The sequence below is a fragment of the Epinephelus moara genome, chromosome 24, assembly GCF_006386435.1.
Source record: "Epinephelus moara isolate mb chromosome 24, YSFRI_EMoa_1.0, whole genome shotgun sequence".
Lineage (NCBI taxonomy): Eukaryota > Metazoa > Chordata > Actinopteri > Perciformes > Serranidae > Epinephelus > Epinephelus moara.
Window position 1 is genome coordinate 10446501 of NC_065529.1, and position 20991 is coordinate 10467491.

Genomic DNA, 20991 nt, shown 5'->3' on the forward strand with positions numbered 1-20991 from the left:
GTCAGATACTGACCTGGTTATACTAATCTTGGGTGTTCACCTTGAAACTGTGCTGACTGCATCGATCTTCTGTTATGAGCAGCACCACTGAATGCGAGCTCACCAACTGGCTCACACAGCTACCAATCATGTTGTAAAATCCCTGATTTGTAGCATTAAAATAATCAAAGCCAAACTTATCAGAGAAACAAACACTTGAACAAACAGCAGTGTGATAAAAACTGCCTTAAATGACAGAAATCATATTTGGGAAAAACTAATTTGATGTGTACTTTTTGGCCCATGTCCCATCCACTAACATGGAGAGGGCAGGCTTTATGACCTGTACTGTAGCCAGCCACCAGGGGCAATCCAGATGTTTCGGCTTCATTTATGGGGAGCTGACATGTCACTCATCTTTAAATACAGTCCATGTTACACACATGGATGTACACTATAAGTGCAGCTTAACTGATTTGTGGAGGCATACAATAGTTAGGTTTTGACTACCTCAGTAACCTCTGCCAGGGATATGGGCAAGAGTTCCCCTGAGTCTTCAGGCTCTGCCTCCTCCACGGAGGACGTGACAGCCGGGTTCAGGAGTTCCTTAAAGTGCTCCTTCCACCGCCTGACAATATCTCCAGTTTGGGTTGGCAGTTCTCCTTCTCTGCTGAGCACAGCCTGAGACAAGCCCTGCTTTCCCTTCCTTGGGCATTTATTGGTTTGGCAGAACTTCCTTGAGGTCAACCAAAAGTCTTTCTCCATAGCCTCCCCAAATTCCTCCCACACCCAGGGTTTTTGCTTAAGTGACTGCCCCGCTGCAACCCCTCTGGCTAACGGGTAGCTGTCTGCTGCTTCAGGTGACCCTCAGGCCAGCGAGACCCAAAAGGCCTCCTTCTTCAGCCTGATGGCCTTCCTCACTGCTGGTGTCCACCAGCCACCAAGTTGTGGTTTCAGCTTCTATATAAAACCTAGAGGGACACAATAAAACCCCTGAAAATACTATCAGTTAGTTTATTTAGTATTTTTGTTATTACACTTCCTGAAGTGCAGACAAAACATAAAAATAACACTTCACATGCTATTTGTTCAGAGACAAAAGCTGTGACAAAACATTGCGAGAAAACATGTGGTTAAGGACTCGGACTTTGTTTAATAATAACAATTATCATAAATCTACCAGTCATACAACACATGACTAGGGTGTGTCTCCAACAGAGGTGAGAGGTGAAAACATTTAAGTCTTTGAGTTCTTTGATTTTGTGCATCTTCTCCATCCTGGATTTTGCCCCCCAGGAAATTATTTATAAGATAAGGGCAAACCAACACCCCGACCACAGACGTAAAATTTAGTACAAATACAATAGAATTTTATCAAACATCTCTTCTTTTAAAAGGACAAGTCCAACAGTAAAATTTTGATTAATACACACCAATATACTTACTAGTTTGCTACAGAAAAACATTCCGACCACCTCAACACTGCACTAACCCAAATGAATACAGCAATAGTATACTGAGACAGAATTAACATTTATCCAACACATCCCACTGTTGATCCAAAGACACACAATGTCTAAAGAAACAGAAACAAAAAATAAGACAGGAATAATTCAAGCAAAACAAATCTTCAAAATAAACAAACCAAAACATAACTAACAAATCAATTTTAGAGAAAAGAAAACACAAGCCAGTACAACATTATATTACTACAGGATGCGTCACTGTGACACATGTTGACCGGGCTGCAGGGCTGAACACATAGTAGTGTGGACAAACACAGCAGAAACTCAGTTACAGGCAATATTCATTGTAAGGGAGAGTGGAAGCCAGTGGAGATGGGCCCTGAGACAAACCAGTAGAGGTTGCGACACTGCAGAGAGCCGATTATAGGCAGAAGACAGAGACAAAACTCACAGAGACAAATTAGCAGTAGTGTCGGATGCGCCACATTTCAGTGCACAGTTGGGCCACGATGCGCCTGCATCAGACTCCAGGAAAAGACAATAACGCCAAACTGAGCAGTGGCCAACTGCCCAGATAATAGGCTTGCCAGCTCCGCCCAGCAATCAGGGCGCAGGCCATTAATGACCCACGTGCAGATTCAGAGAAGGGGGAGAGAAGGGACATTTTCCCATTCTGCCACATAATGAAATAGCCGAAACTAACTTAACATTTGTTTGCTAACTTACCATTTTAGCACTGGCAGAGTTGACTAGCCACACAGCTACTGTAGCTAATTTTATGTGGCTAACATGCTGTTATCCATGTCAAAACAGTGCCTTCATAGGAGGTTTAAGGGGGGTTGTATTTGTCACTGCAAAATGTGCCAATATGACTGGCCATTGGGAGCCCCTTTTCCCAAATATTTTTGGGGGTGCCCAAACATTTGCCTGGTTTGCCTCTCATGATGGTGCCCCTAGTTACAAAGGTTAGACCCATGAATGTATTAAGGGACCTGGATCCAGCCTTGAACGCGTGACCCCGTTCATTCCTATAAATTCCTATGAGAGTTGCTCAGTGGCACATAAAGCCAAAATGGTTCAACTGCCGCATCTACAATTATCTGGATAATTCAGCGATGATCGGCAATACTTCTGCACTGTGTGGCACATAGAGCAGGCGTGTGAGAGACTCACAACAATGTGGCCACACACTAACATGAATGGGGATAAAATGATTTCATCTTGCAGCCTAGGGCGGCACGGTGGTACAGTGGTTAGCACTGTCGCCTAACAGCAAGAGGGTTCCTGGTTCAAACCCTCAACGGAGTTTGCATGTTCTCCTTGTGTCAGTGTGGGTTTTCTTGAGGTACTCCAGCTTCCTCCCACAGTCCAAAGACATGCAGGTTAGGGATAGGTTAATTGGTGACTCTAAATTGACCGTAGGTGTGAATGTGAGCGTGAATGGTTGTCTGTCTATACTGTATGTGTCAGCCCTGCGTTAGTCTGGAGACCTGTCCAGGGTGTACCCTGCCTCTCACCCAGCATCAGCTGGCAGGCTCCAGCTCCCCCCGCGACCCTCAAGAGGATAAGCGGTTACGAAAATGGATGGATCTTGCAGCTCTTCTAGACTTTCCAAATATTTTTGGGCCAGATGAATCAAATCCTGTTAGACAAATCGCTTTATGGGGGTTGTGTTGCTCAAAAAAAATGTATCCACTGGTTAACATATATCTCTTTCACAATGTAAGTCAATGGGAAAAAAGTCATTTTCTTTTCAGTGACCAGCTCAATGGCATCGCGAGACCCTGTAAATTGCAGTACCACTGTTTGGCCACTACAAAAATTGGCTTCAAAACCCAGCACACTTCCAAGGGGCCTGGTTAGACCAAGTGCTTCTGAAGCAGAGGGTCCGTCTCCAGAGCTGCGACCTATTCCCCTCAGCAAAGTAGTACAGGTGGTGCAGCAGCTAGCTTGCTAAGCTCATGAAGCTTCTCTGATAGTTTGTTTTGTTTGTGGTCTGATAAACAGAAAGAGAGAAAGTGGGGCAAGGAGGGGCTGTTTGCTAACACATACAGCCTACTAAAAGTGGACTGAATCAATGCGTGGGACTGGGTTGGTGCCATCCGTGTTCATAATAAATACAGCAGATAGAATCAGTAGGCCTATTTATGGGAACGCCCACAAAACGTCACATCCTTTTATGCCAAGGAGTATCTGCTACCATGCTAAAGGACTGCTGTTTACTTTTGCAAGTCAAATAAACTAGAAAAAAAACAGAGTTGAATACTTCACTCACAAAATGATAATTTGTAAATCAGTTAGTCATGCTGTGTTACCTTGAATGCGTGAAGAGTATGTTTTTCTCGCAAGCCTCCAGGAAAAACGGTGAACATAGGCTATTGATTTATTGATTTGGGATCATATTTAACAACAGCAAAACTTTATCAAAACAACAGTTTACAATCTCTCACACAGCTCTTGCAGTAGAATCCAAGTCTTGTTTATCCAGTTTTATGCTCAAAACTTCCAAAACGTGCATTTTCACTAAAACCTTAATGTTGGAATCTTGCTTTGAAGAGAGCATAGATAAGTTTCACTTTCAGGTCAGTTTAATAGTAAGGTTAAAGCAAAAATGCATGTGTACTGACATGAAGACTAACCATAGACTGTATAAAATGAGACTAAGCTACTGTAAAAACCATAGCAGAAATGGAATTTAGCCTGTGTCAATTCATTATAAGACAGGTTTAAGAGGGATCCTCATTTTCAAAATCAAATAAATTTAAGATAAAGAAAAAAACATTGTGTATTTAATTCATTTGGTCTACACTTACATAATAACAATGCCTGGAAAAAATAGGTTTGGAGTCAACGAACTTGTGTTTGAGATAGAATCATCCACCCTGTCTTTAATGTTTTTCTTTTCTCCTTTTTGAATAGTATAATTAAGCTTTTTATAACAGTTTCACATAAAGGGCTAAGCCATTTGAATCATGATTTAAAAAAGACGCAGAAGGTAAATCATCAGAAAGTGTCCCACTTTACTCGCCCACCTATATCTGCGCTTTATAGAGTTAACCCTGCTCATTTTCTTTTCAGTGACCAGCAAATAGCACGATTTTGCCAAGACTGTATGGCTGCGAAATTTTGGATCCCCGATCATAAGGCCATCTCTTTACACTATACATTTCAACACGTGGTATTTTTTTCCCCTTTTCCAGATAAGGATAAGAGGAAGGACAGTGCATATGAAACAAACGCTAGTGTTATAAGCAGAAGTATACCAACGCCATGAAGCAAGTCAAACGAGAATATTAAGTACTGAATAAAGGATTGTTACTTATTTTCTTCCGGCGGACACGCGCCAGTTATCATTGGGCGTGCGCAGCTCCGCGCTTCCGTAAAGCAGTGACAAAGATGGCGGCCTGCGCCGCATCAGGTAAGCCGACTTCACTGACAGTTCATACAGTATCTTTTAATCTGTTTTACAAAAGAAATACAATTTACAGCTTATCGTATTAGCTACGCAATATATATGTTATTCCCAAGAGTCCAGCTGCAACTGAGTTTTGACTTGAGAGGACTCTTAAAGGAACTGCTATCACTAACGCCGCTAGCTAAGTTAGCTCATGGGCTAGCGAAGCTGGCCCGTAGTCTTTGAGCAACACTCGGCCATCTGAAACAACCTTGATTTACCATTATGAAGCTAGCCGGTCGGGGAAAATGCTACAGGCGGAGTGAAGGCACACTTCAAAAAACGTTTATCAATATATACGTGTATCAGTGGGCTATTCTCTTCGTAGGGCGGTGACGCCCATAACCAGCTTGATGGGTAGATAAGTTGTTTGCTGAGATAGTGTTAGCTGGCAGCACAGCCCTGTTCAGTAACCGAGGAGTCATTCCGGAAGAAATTCTTAAAAGTAGCTAACGTTAGTCACTATGAGCTGAACCCGAGGTATTTTGCTAAACGCAGTGTTTGACAATCTGTAGACGTATTCTTGCTTCAATGCGAATAGCTTTCCTTAGCGGTATAACGTTACTTTAGCATTTAATAATTAAGCTGGTAATTCCTTAAATTGCTAACGCTAGCAACGTAACGAAATGTCGTTTCTGCTTCGTGGCTACTCCAAAGCAAATAACTTCGCCCAATGCTCGGTTGGGCAAACTATTTAAAACTATGTCTGTTTGAGATATCCCTGTGCCGTAAATGAAGGCTTATTGTACATTTACACACCTGGACCAATTTGAAATCTACAACTGTAAACCCAATTAAGGAATACGGAATATTACATGTTTGTCGTCAGTTTAAAGGGATAGTTCATATTTTTTGAAGTGGGTTTTACGGGGTACTTAACAATAGTTGGTGTATTACATAGAGTAGGTGTCAGTCAGCACACCCCCAGTTAGGAAAAACAGGCTGGAGTCTGACATGGAAGCTCAGCTATCTACTGCTGTGGAGGGGTCTGCAACAAAATGTATTTTAGCCACCTAAAAAAATCAAAATCAGTTTAAGTGTATGCTATATTTAGAATATTTTAACTGCTTTACCTTGCTTTCAGACAGTGATTTCCAAACACAGGAGGTGCAAGGTTACCCCTGCCTTGAACAGCTATTTTGTTTGTGTTTGCCATTTAAAAGGGTTAGTTTAAAGTTAAAGTCCCACTGATTGTCACACATCTGAGTGTGTGAAATTTGTTCTCTGCATTTGACCCATTCCCTGAGGGAGCTCTTGTGTTGAGCTAAAATGATGATAGATGGAGAACTAAAGCTGCTAGTGGCTTTCCTGTCAGAATGAGCTTTGTGACAGAAAAGTAAAGTAAAATACTCTTGATATACCGTACACTTAAACAGATATTGATTTTTTTTTGTTTTTTTGGTGGGACTTTTTTTTTTTAGACAGCTAAAACTAATTTTTGTGGTGACCCCCATTCACAGCAGTACATTGTTTAGCTCTTGTGTCAGACTTCTGCCTGCCTCTGAAACCTTGGGCTGTGTTGACTGACATCTACTGTTATGTCATACACTGACTATGGATATGTATCCCATACTACCACACTTCAAAAAATTCAAACTATCCCTTCAAAATTCCTGAGGATGTCACAGCTTGTGTGTTTGGCCATCCAAGTGTTATAGCTATCCAGAGGTTACCTCACAGTGGCCCGTGAAGTTGACAGTCAACACCTGCATTACATAGCTGTCATAGAATAGTACTTCCTGTTCACATGTGCGCACAGTCACAACATGAATTATGCTGCATTTGAATAAAGTGAGCCTTGTCTCACAAACATCTATAAAAAACTCATTCCTTGACCTTCTAATGTTAGCTTTTGCAATTGCATTCATTGATCACGTTTATTTACCGGCAGTAAACCCAATTATTTTAGGCTGTTCAATAATGAAACGTATTAAGACTATTTCTTTGCACTTGCATAAAAATCTTGAAGAACAGGTACGTCGAAAAACAACTTTACAAGACGGAAGATCTTCCATGGGTTATGCCTAAGGATGTAATTAGTCAGAAACCTAGGGCAGTTCATAAGAAGAGTCGTAGGCTAGTTTTCAGTGCAGTTACACAGATATCACATCTAGACTTAGAACACTATTGTAAACAATTCAATTAAACTTAAAAAAAGTTGTTTAAAACATACCCAGCTGGTATAGTAATCCCACTGCAAGGATACTGTCAAATCAGACATTATCTGCTCAGTTTAAATTATGTAGAGGTACTAGACAGGGGTGCACACTTAGCCCTTTATTATTTGCTTTAGTGATGGAGCCGCTTGCAGAGACCATTCGATGCCATCCAGATATACATGGTTATGACACGGAACATACTGTAAACAAGATATCACTGTTCGTGGATGATATTTTGTTATATGTATCTCAACCGAAAACTACAATACCCTCTATATTATCCGTAATTAATTCATTTGATAACTTTTCTGGATATAGATATTGTATTTGCCTATACAAATGGAGGATTATGGTTGGCTCGAATCACTTCCATTTAAAATAATAACAGAAAAAATCACTTACTTGGGAATTGTGATTACTAAAGAGTATGATTCATTATTTAAGGTGAACTTTCCTCCATTACTAGATAAACTTAGGACAATATTCAATTTTGGAGGACACTTCATTAGTAGGGAGGATAAATACAATTAAGATGGTTTTTCTTCCACAACTACTTTATCTCCTCCAAAACATACCATTTTTTTTAACCAAATCTTTCTTTAAGAGGCTAGATTCAATAATTCTTCCCTTCATATGGAACTATATATCCCATAGAATTAAGAAAAAACATCTCTGCAAGCATAAGCTCCATGGAGGACTTGCTCTGCCTAATTTTATGTATTATTACTGGTCTTCAACTATCTGTCTTATTGCATCTTGGTTAGATGATACTGCTCTGCTTTCAGACCGACTGGAGATGGAGCAAGAGGACTGTCTGCCATACTCTATCGGTGCAGTTATTCTATCTCCAGTTCCTCTTGATAAAACATACTACAAATATAATCCCATGATACATAATACAGTGAAGACCTGGAAACAGATATCAGAATACTTTAAATGAAAAATGTCCTTTGGGTTGCCGATATCAGCAAATCCCTCTTTCAGTCCATCTAATTTAGACAGGTCCTTCAGCATCTGGAAAGAGCTGGGGATACGTAATATTGGAGACTTAAACGGCACTTTTGCATCCTTCTCTCAACTTCAACAGAAATATCACCTGCTGCAAAATCAACAATTCAGATTAGAGATTATGTGAAAGTACATCTTCCCCAGTTCATAAATGCCAAACCAGATAAATTGGATGAATGTTTGAAAGGGTCTACTGGGGTTCAATCGACAATATCATTTATTTACAATACATTACAAGATATGAGTTGCCCATCTACAATCGCTGTGAAAGCAGAGTGGGAAAAAGAACTAGGTATCCAAATAGAAGACAACATATGGAATGAGAGTCTGGCCTACATTCATAGTTGCTCGATAAATGCACGCCACTGTTTAATACAGTTTAAAATTATACATAGATTGCATTACTTTAAGAAAAAGTTGCATAAAATATTTCCGGAGGTCTGATAGGGGTGTGAATGAAGTTTGTTATGACCTGTGGGTCTGCTTTTTGGTGTATTTTCCTTTTATGATGTTGTTTTGTGTTTCTGTTTTGCTTGTTTGCAAGGACATTTTCTAGGTGACATACAAGTATCACCAATTAACCTTTCCTTACCGTCCACTTGTGTTTGTTTGTTTGTGCAGGGAAAGGGGAAAAACAAACAAACAAAAAAAACAAGCATGGCAAAAGCAATCTTATTGAGATTGGCAGTGGATTTTGCACTCTGATGTGAAACAATGTGATGTAAAGCCACTTTAAATTATGTACAAATGTTGTGATACCTAAATAAATTATTTGAAACCAAATTTAACCAAAAAAAAAAAGCATGCCCAGCTGAGTCATTTTAACATGTTAGGAGGTTGATAGATGATACTGTGTTATGGTAGGATTCACTGACAGATATAGCTACTTTGAAAATATAAGAATAATTCTATACTATCAATTATAAGAATCCTAATTGGTTTTTTTGTTGTTGTTTTATTTAACACACACCTTTTTTTAGGTCAGCCTAGCTCTTAGTCAGCAACTTCTGTTAAGAGGGATTATTGAGTATGATATGGCGAATGGAATTTGATATGGCGAATGGAATTTTCATTTAATGATCCCCTTTTCTGTGTGTGTGTGTGTGTGTGAGAAGGACACGTCATAGTTCCCCGCAACTTTCGGCTGTTGGAGGAATTGGAGGAAGGTCAGAAGGGAGTGGGTGACGGTACAGTGAGCTGGGGCCTTGCAAATGATGACGACATGACGCTAACTCACTGGAATGGCACGATCATCGGCCCTGCCAAGGTGAGCTGCCCCCAGGGTCCACAACACTAATGGCCAAAACACACCGGTGGCATACGACGCGCGTCAAAACAGCCACCCCAATTATTTTCTATTTACAAACCCACACCGGCGGCGGCTTGACGCGCGTCGACGTGCCGCACCGCGGCACTTTACGCTATTGTCCTATTTTTCCAGCGTCGCCGCCCTTGAAAAAGCGCAATTTTTATAATGACGCCGCCGTCATATGACGCCGCCGGTGTGTTTTGGCCTTAACACATCATACTGCTCTCCTCTTCAGTTGGTTATTGGATTGGAAAATCTGATTTGAAATGTCCTTGTAAGACAAAAAATGACCACCTAACTATTAGAAGTTCAGGAGTTCAGGATTGTTCAAAGTTAAACAAAGAAAATATTTTGAGTGGCACAAATGCTCACTGATGCAGTGTTAGTTTGTCTCTCATGAGTAGTTTTCACTACATTTTAAACCAGTTCATTAGGGGTAAATGATGCTTGTGCTGACTTGGATCAACCAGTTGTCTCATAAGAAAAGAAATATAGTAAACACTGGCTGCCTTTTATTTGGTTGTGTGGGTGCTGTAACGGTACACATAAGTCACGGTTTGATTTTATACACTGATATGCAGCAGAAGAAAAAACAGTTGCATAAGTATGTTTCCTTTGATTTATTTTGAACAGACAGTAGTGCAAGTGTCAGAGACAGACACAGTCCTCCTGCTCAAGATTGAGTTAAGATTTTGCTCACTGACAACTTGGGTCAACTGTTTTCAGTATGAAAAAATGAAACAGTTCAAACAGGTTCAACAGGTCACAACAAGCTATAAAACTTGAAAGCATCTCTTAGGATATAATATTGAACATACAAAATAGAAAAAAAAATGTAAAAAGAAAAGAAAAAAATAACTTGTGCTTTAGGAGGGGTGTTTTATTTTGTTCCACTTTACATTTGGCAGTATGCCAATGTAAATGCACACCATAGTGTGACTGACTTACACATTAATCAGCTTGTTGTGCTAACTACAGCTCCTGTTGCTAATAGTGTACTGTTAAAGGTTTCCAGGTGCAACTCCTGCATGTGAAATCTAGTTCCGCATCAGTCTATATATGGTGTATTCTACAAGCAGCTGCATGCACTGAACTGTGACCCTCCGTTCTGTGACAGTTCAGTACAGATACCCAAAGCTTTACGCAAGTGGTGTGCTGCACTTGTACACATGCATAGTTGCCAGGGCAGGGGAACGCTGTTAAATGGCGTACATGTGGTACACAAGGTTTCAGGTATGACGCCACATCTCTATCAGCTAGTGATCCAACAGCAGTAGTATGGTAGATGCTTTGGTAACACTTCTTGTTGAGGATGAGCTGCGATAAAGTGAGTTAGAAACAAGTAAATATCAGGCAAGAAAACTTGCTCTTTGTCAGCATGTCGGCAAAATATGCAACTATCATTCATGCCTAATTTTAACTCAGGTGATGCTCTACCTAATTTCAAAATATCAAGCTATGTTGGATGAGGAGCATCAGGAGACTCAAAGTAGTCAGCCCCTTCTATAGTGTTGTTGCCTTTAGTATGGTGCAGTGCACATATCTCAGCTGTGTAGAAATTGAGCATATGAAGGATGCAAGGTATTAAAATGAAACTGTTGCCGAACCAGAAAACTCTTTCATCCTGTAATTTGATCATAAATGCAAAGCAGAAATGTTCTGAACTCTGACACAGGCATGTCAGCGATCATATTCTCACATTCTTATGTAAATCAACCAGTAGTATGTGGTAGAAGAACAAATTAATGGGATGGTTTTGTGTGTCAGTTAGTTGGGCCCATTAAGTTGTATAATTTTTTGCACAACACCAGAGCATACTAACTAGGGTCTGTCCGCACTGCAGCCAGCAGGATGGTTACATAGTGACTGCACTCTGAGGAGCTGGATGTGTTTGAGTTTGTGCAAATTCTTTTGCAGTGCGCTAGAAACTGGAAGATACATGTTTTCCTGAGAGCCAACATTGTGGGTGGTTGTGTTCCCTTTGGTGGCACTCGCATGGTTCAGCCTACCCTCCAGAACGTTAAGATGATGTAGTATTTCCTTGTGTGGTTTTAGAAGTAGAGAGAAGTGCATGCATGCACTTGTGTTTTTGCAGTATTGAATGTAGCAACCTTGTTCCTTTACCACTGTGGTCGTGGAACAAATTTGACAACGTACAAAGATGTTGGTGGTTAGGTTGCAATGGCAGTAAGTTAAAGTGTGAGTTCACAAGGTAGGGATGGGAGTGGGACAATATATGATTTTATCATGGGTCTTAACACAAATGCTCACTGTAATGTGATTGTGTTGAATTTTTATATCGGGATAATTGTGACTATTGTGTCTGGCAGCACCCTAAGACACTGCTGGGTCACCAACAATAAAAGAGACTCTGGAAAAAGAGGCTGTATACACACTAGGGATGTACCGATATTACATTTCGGGGCCAATATCAATGATTTTATGTCCTCTGATGCAATAATAGTGAGTTTTACTGCATGCTTTTGTCCTAAAGGCATCCTGGGCATCTCTTCGTCCCAAACATGTTTCAATTGTCCCAGGGACGCTGGCTGCTACCAGCCATCTCGTCTCACAACAGTAAGATCACAGAGCCTGTTTGCCAAACAGTCATTTTATTCTTCTGCTCATTAATTTAAGTTTGTGGCCGTTAGTCTCGAGCCCTGCTTTTTAGCCTGTGCAAAATTACTGCCATGGGTGAATGTCATCTCACTTGCTGATAGGCTGATGGCAGTAAACAAGGTGAGTATCGGCCGATACCAATGTTCAACTGATAAATCAGTGCGTTCTTAATACATACTCACCTCAAAAAACCCAAAAGATCTTCATCAAGCATTGGCTTATTCCATATTGAAAGATACAATGCCATTTCAGACAGTTGAAAAGCCTGTTTTTTTGTTTGTTATTCACTAGAAAAAGTTGCTCACTAAAATAAGATGTGTGTCCTATCTGTGATGCAATAAAATATTTCTTTCTAAACAAAGTGTAAGGTAAAGTGATTCCATTATGATTTAGTGCCATTTAGCCAAGAGTTTTAGGCACATTTTGATCATTATTGGGATAATATTGTCAATTGCAATAATAATCATTACACAAAATTTTTATATTGACCCATCTCTACCTGAAGGTGACTATAGCATTTCTAGTCATTTCAAAGGACACTGAAAAGTAAAATCAGCCTTAATGTTCACACAGCTGCTGCCGTTGTCAGTGTTTCCTCAGTGTTTACCACCAACTGAGTGCACACCATTCCAGCAGGTGGATTACTGATGTTGTGAACAGACACAGAATTCACAAACGGCATTAAGCTGCTGTGAGCAGCTGCAATCAGAGCTGAGACTTCACTCTGTTTTGGTACTTGTTTGTGCATATTCTCATCTAACCACTCAGTCCATTAAAATTTGGTCATTGTTATCATGCAACATTAGGCCTACTGACTCCTTGTCCTTTGTCAACATTAAACATGTAATATATAAATCACAAGATTCTTGTCAACACAATCAACTTAGTTGTAATGAAACTGTAGATGTTCAGGATTTCTGTGATTTGGTCAAAAGCTTTAGAACAAGCACCAAAGTGGATTGTAAGAGTAAGTGTTTTGTCAACTGTCGTTTTAAGGCCAACAATGAAACTGTCAAGCTCAGTCAACAAATGTGGTTAATTAATGGCAACTACTCAATGGACATCACGTAACATCACAGTTCCTTGACTCTAACTCTTTGAGCTAACCTGTCATCTTTTCTTTAATGGCAGACTGTCTATGAAGGCAGGATATATTGTCTGAAAATAGAATGTGGATCCAGATACCCAGAGACTCCCCCTCAAGTCCGCTTTTTAAACAAGATCAACATGAACTGCGTTCACGTTTCAAATGGTGTGGTGAGTACCCAAATTTCAACACACATCCATTCTTTGATCAGCATTCTACGTGTAATCATTAATTTGACGTGTTTATTGGTATTATGTGGACTAATTTAGACCAGTGCATCATACATTCAATTAACCAAACGCTACTGTGCTCCCAGTAGGAGCCACTGTTGCTAGTTGTATTTAAGACTTGATTTGTTTGTCTTAGTGGTAGCTTTTATTAGTAAGTTGTTTCAGAGTTATAAGCCCTCTGTACACAGAGATAACACTAAAGAGCTGCTATGAAGTCCCTTCTTTATGCCTCCTTTGCATTTATACACAGAACCAAATGACTGCAGCATCATGCTGCTCCAGTGTGTGATTCGAGAGAGCGTGCCAGCATCATGGAATCAAAAGCAGCGTGACATGTAACACAATAGCATCAGTCTTTCGTGTGACGTGTAACGTATGCGTTGGCAGGGCTTTTTAAACAATAACAATGGCATTAACATGGCAATCATTTAACGTCTCTGTGAAATGGCGGATGATTTTGTTTTTTGCCCAGAGGGTAAGGAGCTCCTGGAACTCATCGTTTTCCCAACTGTGGACATTTTCACCTGCTGTTCTTCTTTGAGTTAGCTGCTAACCACTATCAGCAACTTTTTAAATCTCCCGCGATGGGTTGCACATATAACATGTTGTCAAAACATCACACCCTAGCTACCCATTATCTCATCCTGCCATGACAGTGCTTCCACAGCAACACTCCTGGGTTGGGAAGGTATTACTAGTGGTAATGGCTGGTTGAGCAGCACCACTAACACTAGCTACCTCCCACCAGACCCGGGTGGTGCACAGTGCAGTAAACTGAAGAATTGTAAAATTATTAAATGTGTAACTGCTCAAAAATGTTCTCAGCGGTTAACCAATACACAGTCAACCGATGACATCCCCAATTTGATTTAAAATATTTTTAATTGTTCTCTTTATGCCAACACGCTGCTTTAGCCTAGCATTGGATATAAAGAGGAACTATGCAGGAATTGTCAGTTACTGTTTGTAAACAGTGTTTCCAGCAAAAGCGAAAGTCGACCCCAGCTTTGTCTGCTTGCTGTTTCGCTGCGCTGCATATACGCGCATTATATACACGCATTTTTTCAGTGCTGTGTTTGTAATTTTCGTAGCTTCCTCTTGGCTGCATGCTGCATACAGGCCGGCGCCTGGTCGCTGCCACCTGCCTGCTGTACCCAAAAACATCCTGAATATAGTAAGAAGAAAATAAGAACATACAGGCAGAGGGCAGAGTCCCTGCAGATAAATTCACCAACACACACTGAGCGTGGGTCATAACTGCCGACTGAGAAGGATTTCTATTGTATGAGTCTGTACATTGTTTTTTGAGGGAAATCCCTTCATAGTATACCTTTAACCTTAATGCTGTGCTGCTCAATAGGTTTCTTATTTAGGCCATAATAAAATGATGTGCCCCTCTCCCCTCAGGTGGACGCAAAGTCATTGTCATCGCTGTCCAGGTGGAAAAACTCCCTCACCATCCGGATAGTGCTGCAGGAGCTCAGACAGCACATGATGCTGAAAGAAAACAACAAGCTNACACACACACACACACACACACACACACACACACACACACACACACACACGCATAGCATCCTAAACACCTAACACTGACTGTACCACTTTCAAACTACACAACCATGATGTTATTGAAGACTCTCGACTCCCACTTCCTCCCTCAGGAGCCTCCCATTGGACAGAGAGAGGGATGTGCACCCAGTGCCCAGTCATCCATCAAAGGTCACGGTGCAGACCAGACATTACAAAAAAAAAAAATTACTGTACATCTTACCTATGTTATTTTTTATTATCTTTGTGTTCTACATCCAGATTGTAAAATAACAAATGACCTGATTGAGTGTACCAATTATGTGTGTGCCCGCTGGATTCTTCACAAGTGGCGACAGTTAGTCCATGTTATATAGGTATTGTGGGAAGGGATTTGAATTAACCCACTGCTCGGCCAAACATATATTGCTCTGTACTCCAACCAAAATGTTTTAACGTCTAGATCTGGATTGTTTTTGAAATGACAAACCAGCATCTTGCAGTATGCTGAAATAGATTCCCCTCATAGAGAAACAATGTTCCCAACACAATGCTTTGCTTGGCCTCCCAGGTTAATCTCAAATTCCCCAGCTTCCGCAATCCCGACGATGTGAATTTCACGGGCCTTCCTTATGAATGCATGCCCGGTACATGGGAATAAACTGCTACTAGACATTCAGTAACATATGTATCAACAGGGCACTGCTGGCTCATCACTCATGTTCTCAGACTTGTCTTCTGTGTGCCATATGGTTCATAGCGCTTTGTGATGGTGATTGATTATTAGCAGCCAGTGGGAGGGGGATGGGGAGGGGGGGCTACAGGTCCCTGTGCTTTCTTTATTCAGAGAGCATAGTTTGTGTGCTTGGCACCTTTTCAGGGTCACCACTGTACTGAGCAGGAGGAGCTGTGATTTTTTTTTTTTTTTTTTTGCTGTTTTTGGGTTCTTGTTTTGGTTTCTTTAGTCTCTGGGCTGACCTGTGTATACTCCATGGAGCCGTCTCTTCTCTCATACAGTGAATGCCCACTGAATGCAATGTACGGCTTTGGATGTTTATTTTATAACAGGTTGAATCTAATCAGGGTGATGGTGACCTGTTGCATGGTTTTATTTGAATTAAACGTTATTACTTTTGCACGCATTTGTGTCATGATTCTCAAGGGCAAATTAGAATACATTGTATTACAGGTATAGCAATACATTTTATGCTGGAAACAATAGTGATTGCTCATGACAGAGAAAGTAAATGTCATTAGCCAAATACAGTGGCTCATCTTGTAAATGATCACAGTTTTTAAAGTCTGTTTTAATAGTCAGGTGCCCATTTGAGTGGTGAAACAGGTTCTTGCTTGCTGTAATCGTTCTCCCTGTTTATACAGGCACCTGGTCAAAATTGAAGCAGCAGGCCAAGATATCCTGACATTTATTCCTATTATGAGTCAAGGACCAAAAGGCTGTATCCTACATTTCCCACAGTGCAACCAGTAGCATCTATTAGACTCCCCCTGCCAGTTAAATGTTTACAGGTTTCCTACCATAGGCTGTATATAAAGATGAACGACATGACAGCTCCCCAAAGCTGAGGCCAAGACCTCTCAATCACTCACTGATGGCTGGTCGAGTGTCGGTCATAAACATCGAACAAATTTGTCCCAAAGATGGTTTGTGTCATTTTAGGAAGTTCTTATCACGCTGATGTATGTTCAAGTGTTAATTCGCCTGACAAGTTTGGTTTGAACTTGTTGCCATAAAAAGGGGGTTTTATGTCCTGATTGACAGCTGTGTGTGCCAATCGGTGTACTCAACGATCAGTGGCGCTGCTAGCAATTCGTTGGGTGGGTGAATGGGTGGGCCTTTGATACCACAGAGACGTTCTTGTACAGTGGGACGAAGTGGAGACGTTCATCTTTCTATACAGTCTGGTTCCTACGCAGTATGGAAAAGTATGGATTTTGATGTTAGTAATTCACAAAAAAAGAGTATGCAGAATATGTGTTTTCAGACTGTTGCCCCTATTCTGTTTTCCAAAACATGAAATTCAGAATTTTCTAAAAATAAATTGATCACACAAGCTGAGTGTTTTTCATGGCGTTTGGAGCAGGCAGGCAGGTAGAGCAGCTAAAATGTTTGCCACTGTGTGAGTGAGTGTCAGGGTGAGCTTGATGTCGTCGAAGGCAAGGCAGGAACTGCTGTGTACAGCTAAATGCAAACTCCCATGCAGAGCTGCATCTACGCCTGTTTGTCACAGCCTGCATAACAGCTCTGCCCAGGTACCATATTACTGTACTAAATCCAGACATCTGCTACCACATTAGTTTGGAAGAAAATGCTGCAATATCCTTAATTGCATATAAATATTAGCACCACAAATAATTAAATATTAAGCTGAGAATTTATGAGTTATGCAGTGATGTAGTTATCAGAAAAGTGAACGGCCTCTCTTTACTGCATAAGGAAACCTTTAGAGGTGTGTCCGTCATTGTTACCAGGGGCACTGTGAATAAACACGCTTGCACAGATGCCGTTGAAAATTAATTATTAAAAATTTTTCAACTCATTATATATAAAAGAGACTGAAAAATATGGGGGCAACACTGACATAATGCTATTTATTAATTGATTTGTATGAGCTACAGTACTTAGCTACAGTTGTCTGATAATTCTTTGGCAACATCAGCATACATAGTCAGAATGTAAGATACATGTTAATAGGTGGATTTAAAACAATTTATTTGCATAAAGTGCTCCAGGGATGACATTTTTTTGTAGGCCAACACGGAAATTAGCGTTGCCCTGGTTCCCTTGACAAAACTCTTATGGGATTTTTCCATTGGATTTTGGATTATTGCTGAAAAGAAGCTCTGTGGCAGACAAACATTTATGATACTTACACTAATTGGTCAGCAAGATAATCTTCACAAATGAAAACCACGTTATGATTTTTGAAACCTAAATGAAATTGCCAGAAGTAAAAAGCTTAAAATAGGCTATAAACAAACTACACTGCGATCCCATATAACGACATAACGTTGCCACTACAAAGAGGCTGTAAAGCTGTGTTCGGCGTAATGACGTTCTGTAGCCTCATTTAGCCACTTGTTAGCATCCTCCAAATTCATTTAAAAGATGCACTGACTTTGAGACGAGGGAGCTGGAAGTGCAAAAATGCTAACTCATTTCCAGGTTTTTGGTCTCATTCCTCGCGCACTCTTAAAACATCTAGCTATTTGTACTCAGATGTCAAATATGGTCTGAAATCTACTGTGAGGTCTGAAAATTTGAGTCTGAAAAAATATGGAATTTTGATATGGTAAATATTTAGTAAGTATTTCAAACCCTGAGCTTTCAGTTTGTAATGCAGACGGTGTAGTCTGAGCGTTTTTCACATGTGACAAAGCCACTCCAGAAACACGTAGAACATTATACAATTGGTTTTTTTTTTAGATTATTTTTTGGGCTTTTTGCCTTTAATTGACAGGACAGTGTGTGGAATGGGGAGAGAGGGAGAGTGAGTGGGGGGATGACATGCAGCAAAGGGTTGCAAGCCGGAATCGAACCTGTGACTGCTGCAGTGAGGCATCGCCTCTGTACATGGGGCGCCGGCACTATCCACTACCGACACCCCATTATACAACTGTTTTCACTGTACGCTGACATTGTGTAAAATCAGTGGAGTTCCCACCACCATGCCACCTTTCTAAAAGAACTTGACAATGGTAATTAGATATGGGAAATTGTCCTTATTAATTGAACGTTTTTTGTCCAGGATGATGAATAAACTAACAAACAGAAAAACATTAGTACCCATGATATACTCTGTAACTGTACACACAAAGAAAATCAACTGGGCCATGCTGTTAGCAAAAATCCCACAAGCTGTCTCTACTCAGCATCTGTACCCAGCCTGTAACAATTCTCTCATGGCAGAACTAAACTGAACAAAAATATAAACACTTGTTCTCAATCTCATCTTTTCACCAGTTTAAATAAAATGATTGTGTCCAGCCTGCAGCACGTGTAAAAATGATGCTGTTTCATCAGTATCTTGCTATGCCACACTGTCAGGTGCGTGGATTATTTTGACAATAATGCAATTATAGATGATTGGCTTTTGCCTTTATTTCGTTTTTTAGCATGAAATGGGGGGAGAGACAGGGGTTGACAAACAGCAAAGAGCTGCAGCAAGGACGTAGCTTCATATATGGGATGCCTGTTCTACCAAGTGAGCTATGGGGCACCCCAGCATCTTATCTATAGGTGCCTTTCATAGCACTCAAGGTCACCTTATACAAAGGTTAAAAACAAGCAGCAATGTATCCATAGATAATGAGTTCAAACAAATCAGTACTATGAATTGGCTTTTACGTCTGGAACCTCCAGTCTACGACAGGCTTGAGACGCGCCTTCGTTGAGGACTTGGCTCAGATTAATCTGATCCCGTTTGATTCGGTGGTGGGAACCTCTTGCGACCGTATGCCTTTGCTGTTGTCAACTCCAGCAGGATCTGAGCCCTGGACCTTCTGCATGGAAGATGAGTGTGTTTTCAGATGGAATTCGAGGGTGGAAAAGGAATCAATATTGTGAATGGCATGGAGGAGAGATTTCCAAAGGTGGGTGCAGAACAGCTGAAGGCTCTAGGACCCATAGTAGTCGAGCGGGCAGATGGTGATGTGAGTTGGATTGCAGAGGAGGATCTAAGAGTAGGGGAGGGTGTGTAGATATGAAAGAGTTTAGAAAGATAGAGGGGCATGGTTATGAAGAGCCTTACAGGTGAGAGGCAGAATCTTGAAATTGATGCAATTTTTAAGAGAAATCCAGTGAAGGTGCTGGAGAACAGGAGTGACATTATCTATGGAGGGGGTTCTAGTAATGATGTGAGTGAATTCTGGACCAAGTGGACTTAATGAATACACTAAAGAGGAGGACCAAAGTAGACAGAAATGTAATAATCAATGCAAGATATAACCAAGGTGTATATAGTGAATCTGTTCAATGTAAGCAGCAGGTGAGGGAAAGAAAGGGCTTTGGAGCTGTCACTTGTCAGAGAAATCTTTGTGGTTTAGCCAAGGTAGATTTAGTACCTACAAGGAGATCCTCAGCTTTGTCACTGTTTGTTTGAGGAGGCTGTACGAGAACAAAGACTTAATAGCCAGTAAGCAGTCAGAAAGGGATGTGGGCAGGAGAGTGGAAGTAGGGGAGAGTGGGGCACAACTTTGCACATTTTAGTTTTGGCTAAATGTCATTAAAACTGTCTAAGATTAATTATTTTTCTGTTTTAATCTAACAACATGCACATCTCTACCACAAATGAACAGTTGTTGTTTTTCCTAGAACTTACCTTTCTTCTACAGTTTAAGTTTAAGTTTAAGTTTATTTACTTTATTAATCCCCCTGAGGGGAAATTCAGTGTTTTCACTCTTGCTTGTCAATTACACACAGGTCCGAAAGACACACACATGCACAAACAGGACCTATACATGCACAAAGTGGAGAGATGTCAGAGTGAGGGGGCTGCACTTGGTGAGTTGCACCAAACAGTGGCAGAAGTGAAATGTTACAACATACCCCATGGGTGGGCTTAATTGCAACAAACAGAGGGTTAGTTGTAACACTTGCTGGAAAAGTCTGTTTAACACAATAAATTCAATACAATGTTATTTATATACTATAGGTTGATACTGTTTATGGTTCTATCTATAGTGGATATATGCTTCATGAATGGAAAGATCAACACAGACAGATATACAGTATATGTGGATATTATATATTTTTCTCTTTTCATCTGTGATAGATTGATGGAAAGATATATGTAGCTACCTATCTTTCCATCTACATCAGGGGAAGGATAGGTATTGATACAGGTATCCATCCATCCATCTGTTAGTCTGTCATCCATTTTCAATGGTAAGACTGATAGATGTACTTAGATTGGGTAACTTAGATCCACATGTCAAAATATGAGTATTGAATGAATGGATATTGACAAGACTGAGAAACTGTGTGTCAATAAGATACCTTACAAGGTAAAAATACAAAGAAATTTCCTTATGTTGGCCGAAAACACTCTTTGTCACTGAACTCCTCTGAAACACTTAAAATCTCAGTGGAATTTTGCTGGTCACTGTTTGGTGGTATTGTGGTCAAATGGC

General features: G+C 40.5%; 1 protein-coding gene across 1 annotated transcript; it reads left to right on the forward strand.

The window, feature by feature from the left end:
- Positions 1-4715: 4715 nt before the first annotated feature.
- ube2v1 (ubiquitin-conjugating enzyme E2 variant 1) lies at positions 4716-15979 on the forward strand. The gene is made up of 4 exons (XM_050036953.1): positions 4716-4863; positions 9182-9333; positions 13126-13251; positions 14719-15979. Exons 1-4 carry the CDS (start codon positions 4842-4844, stop codon positions 14899-14901), a joined length of 483 nt encoding a protein of 160 aa, XP_049892910.1. The 5' UTR covers positions 4716-4841; the 3' UTR covers positions 14902-15979.
- Positions 15980-20991: the final 5012 nt, after the last annotated feature.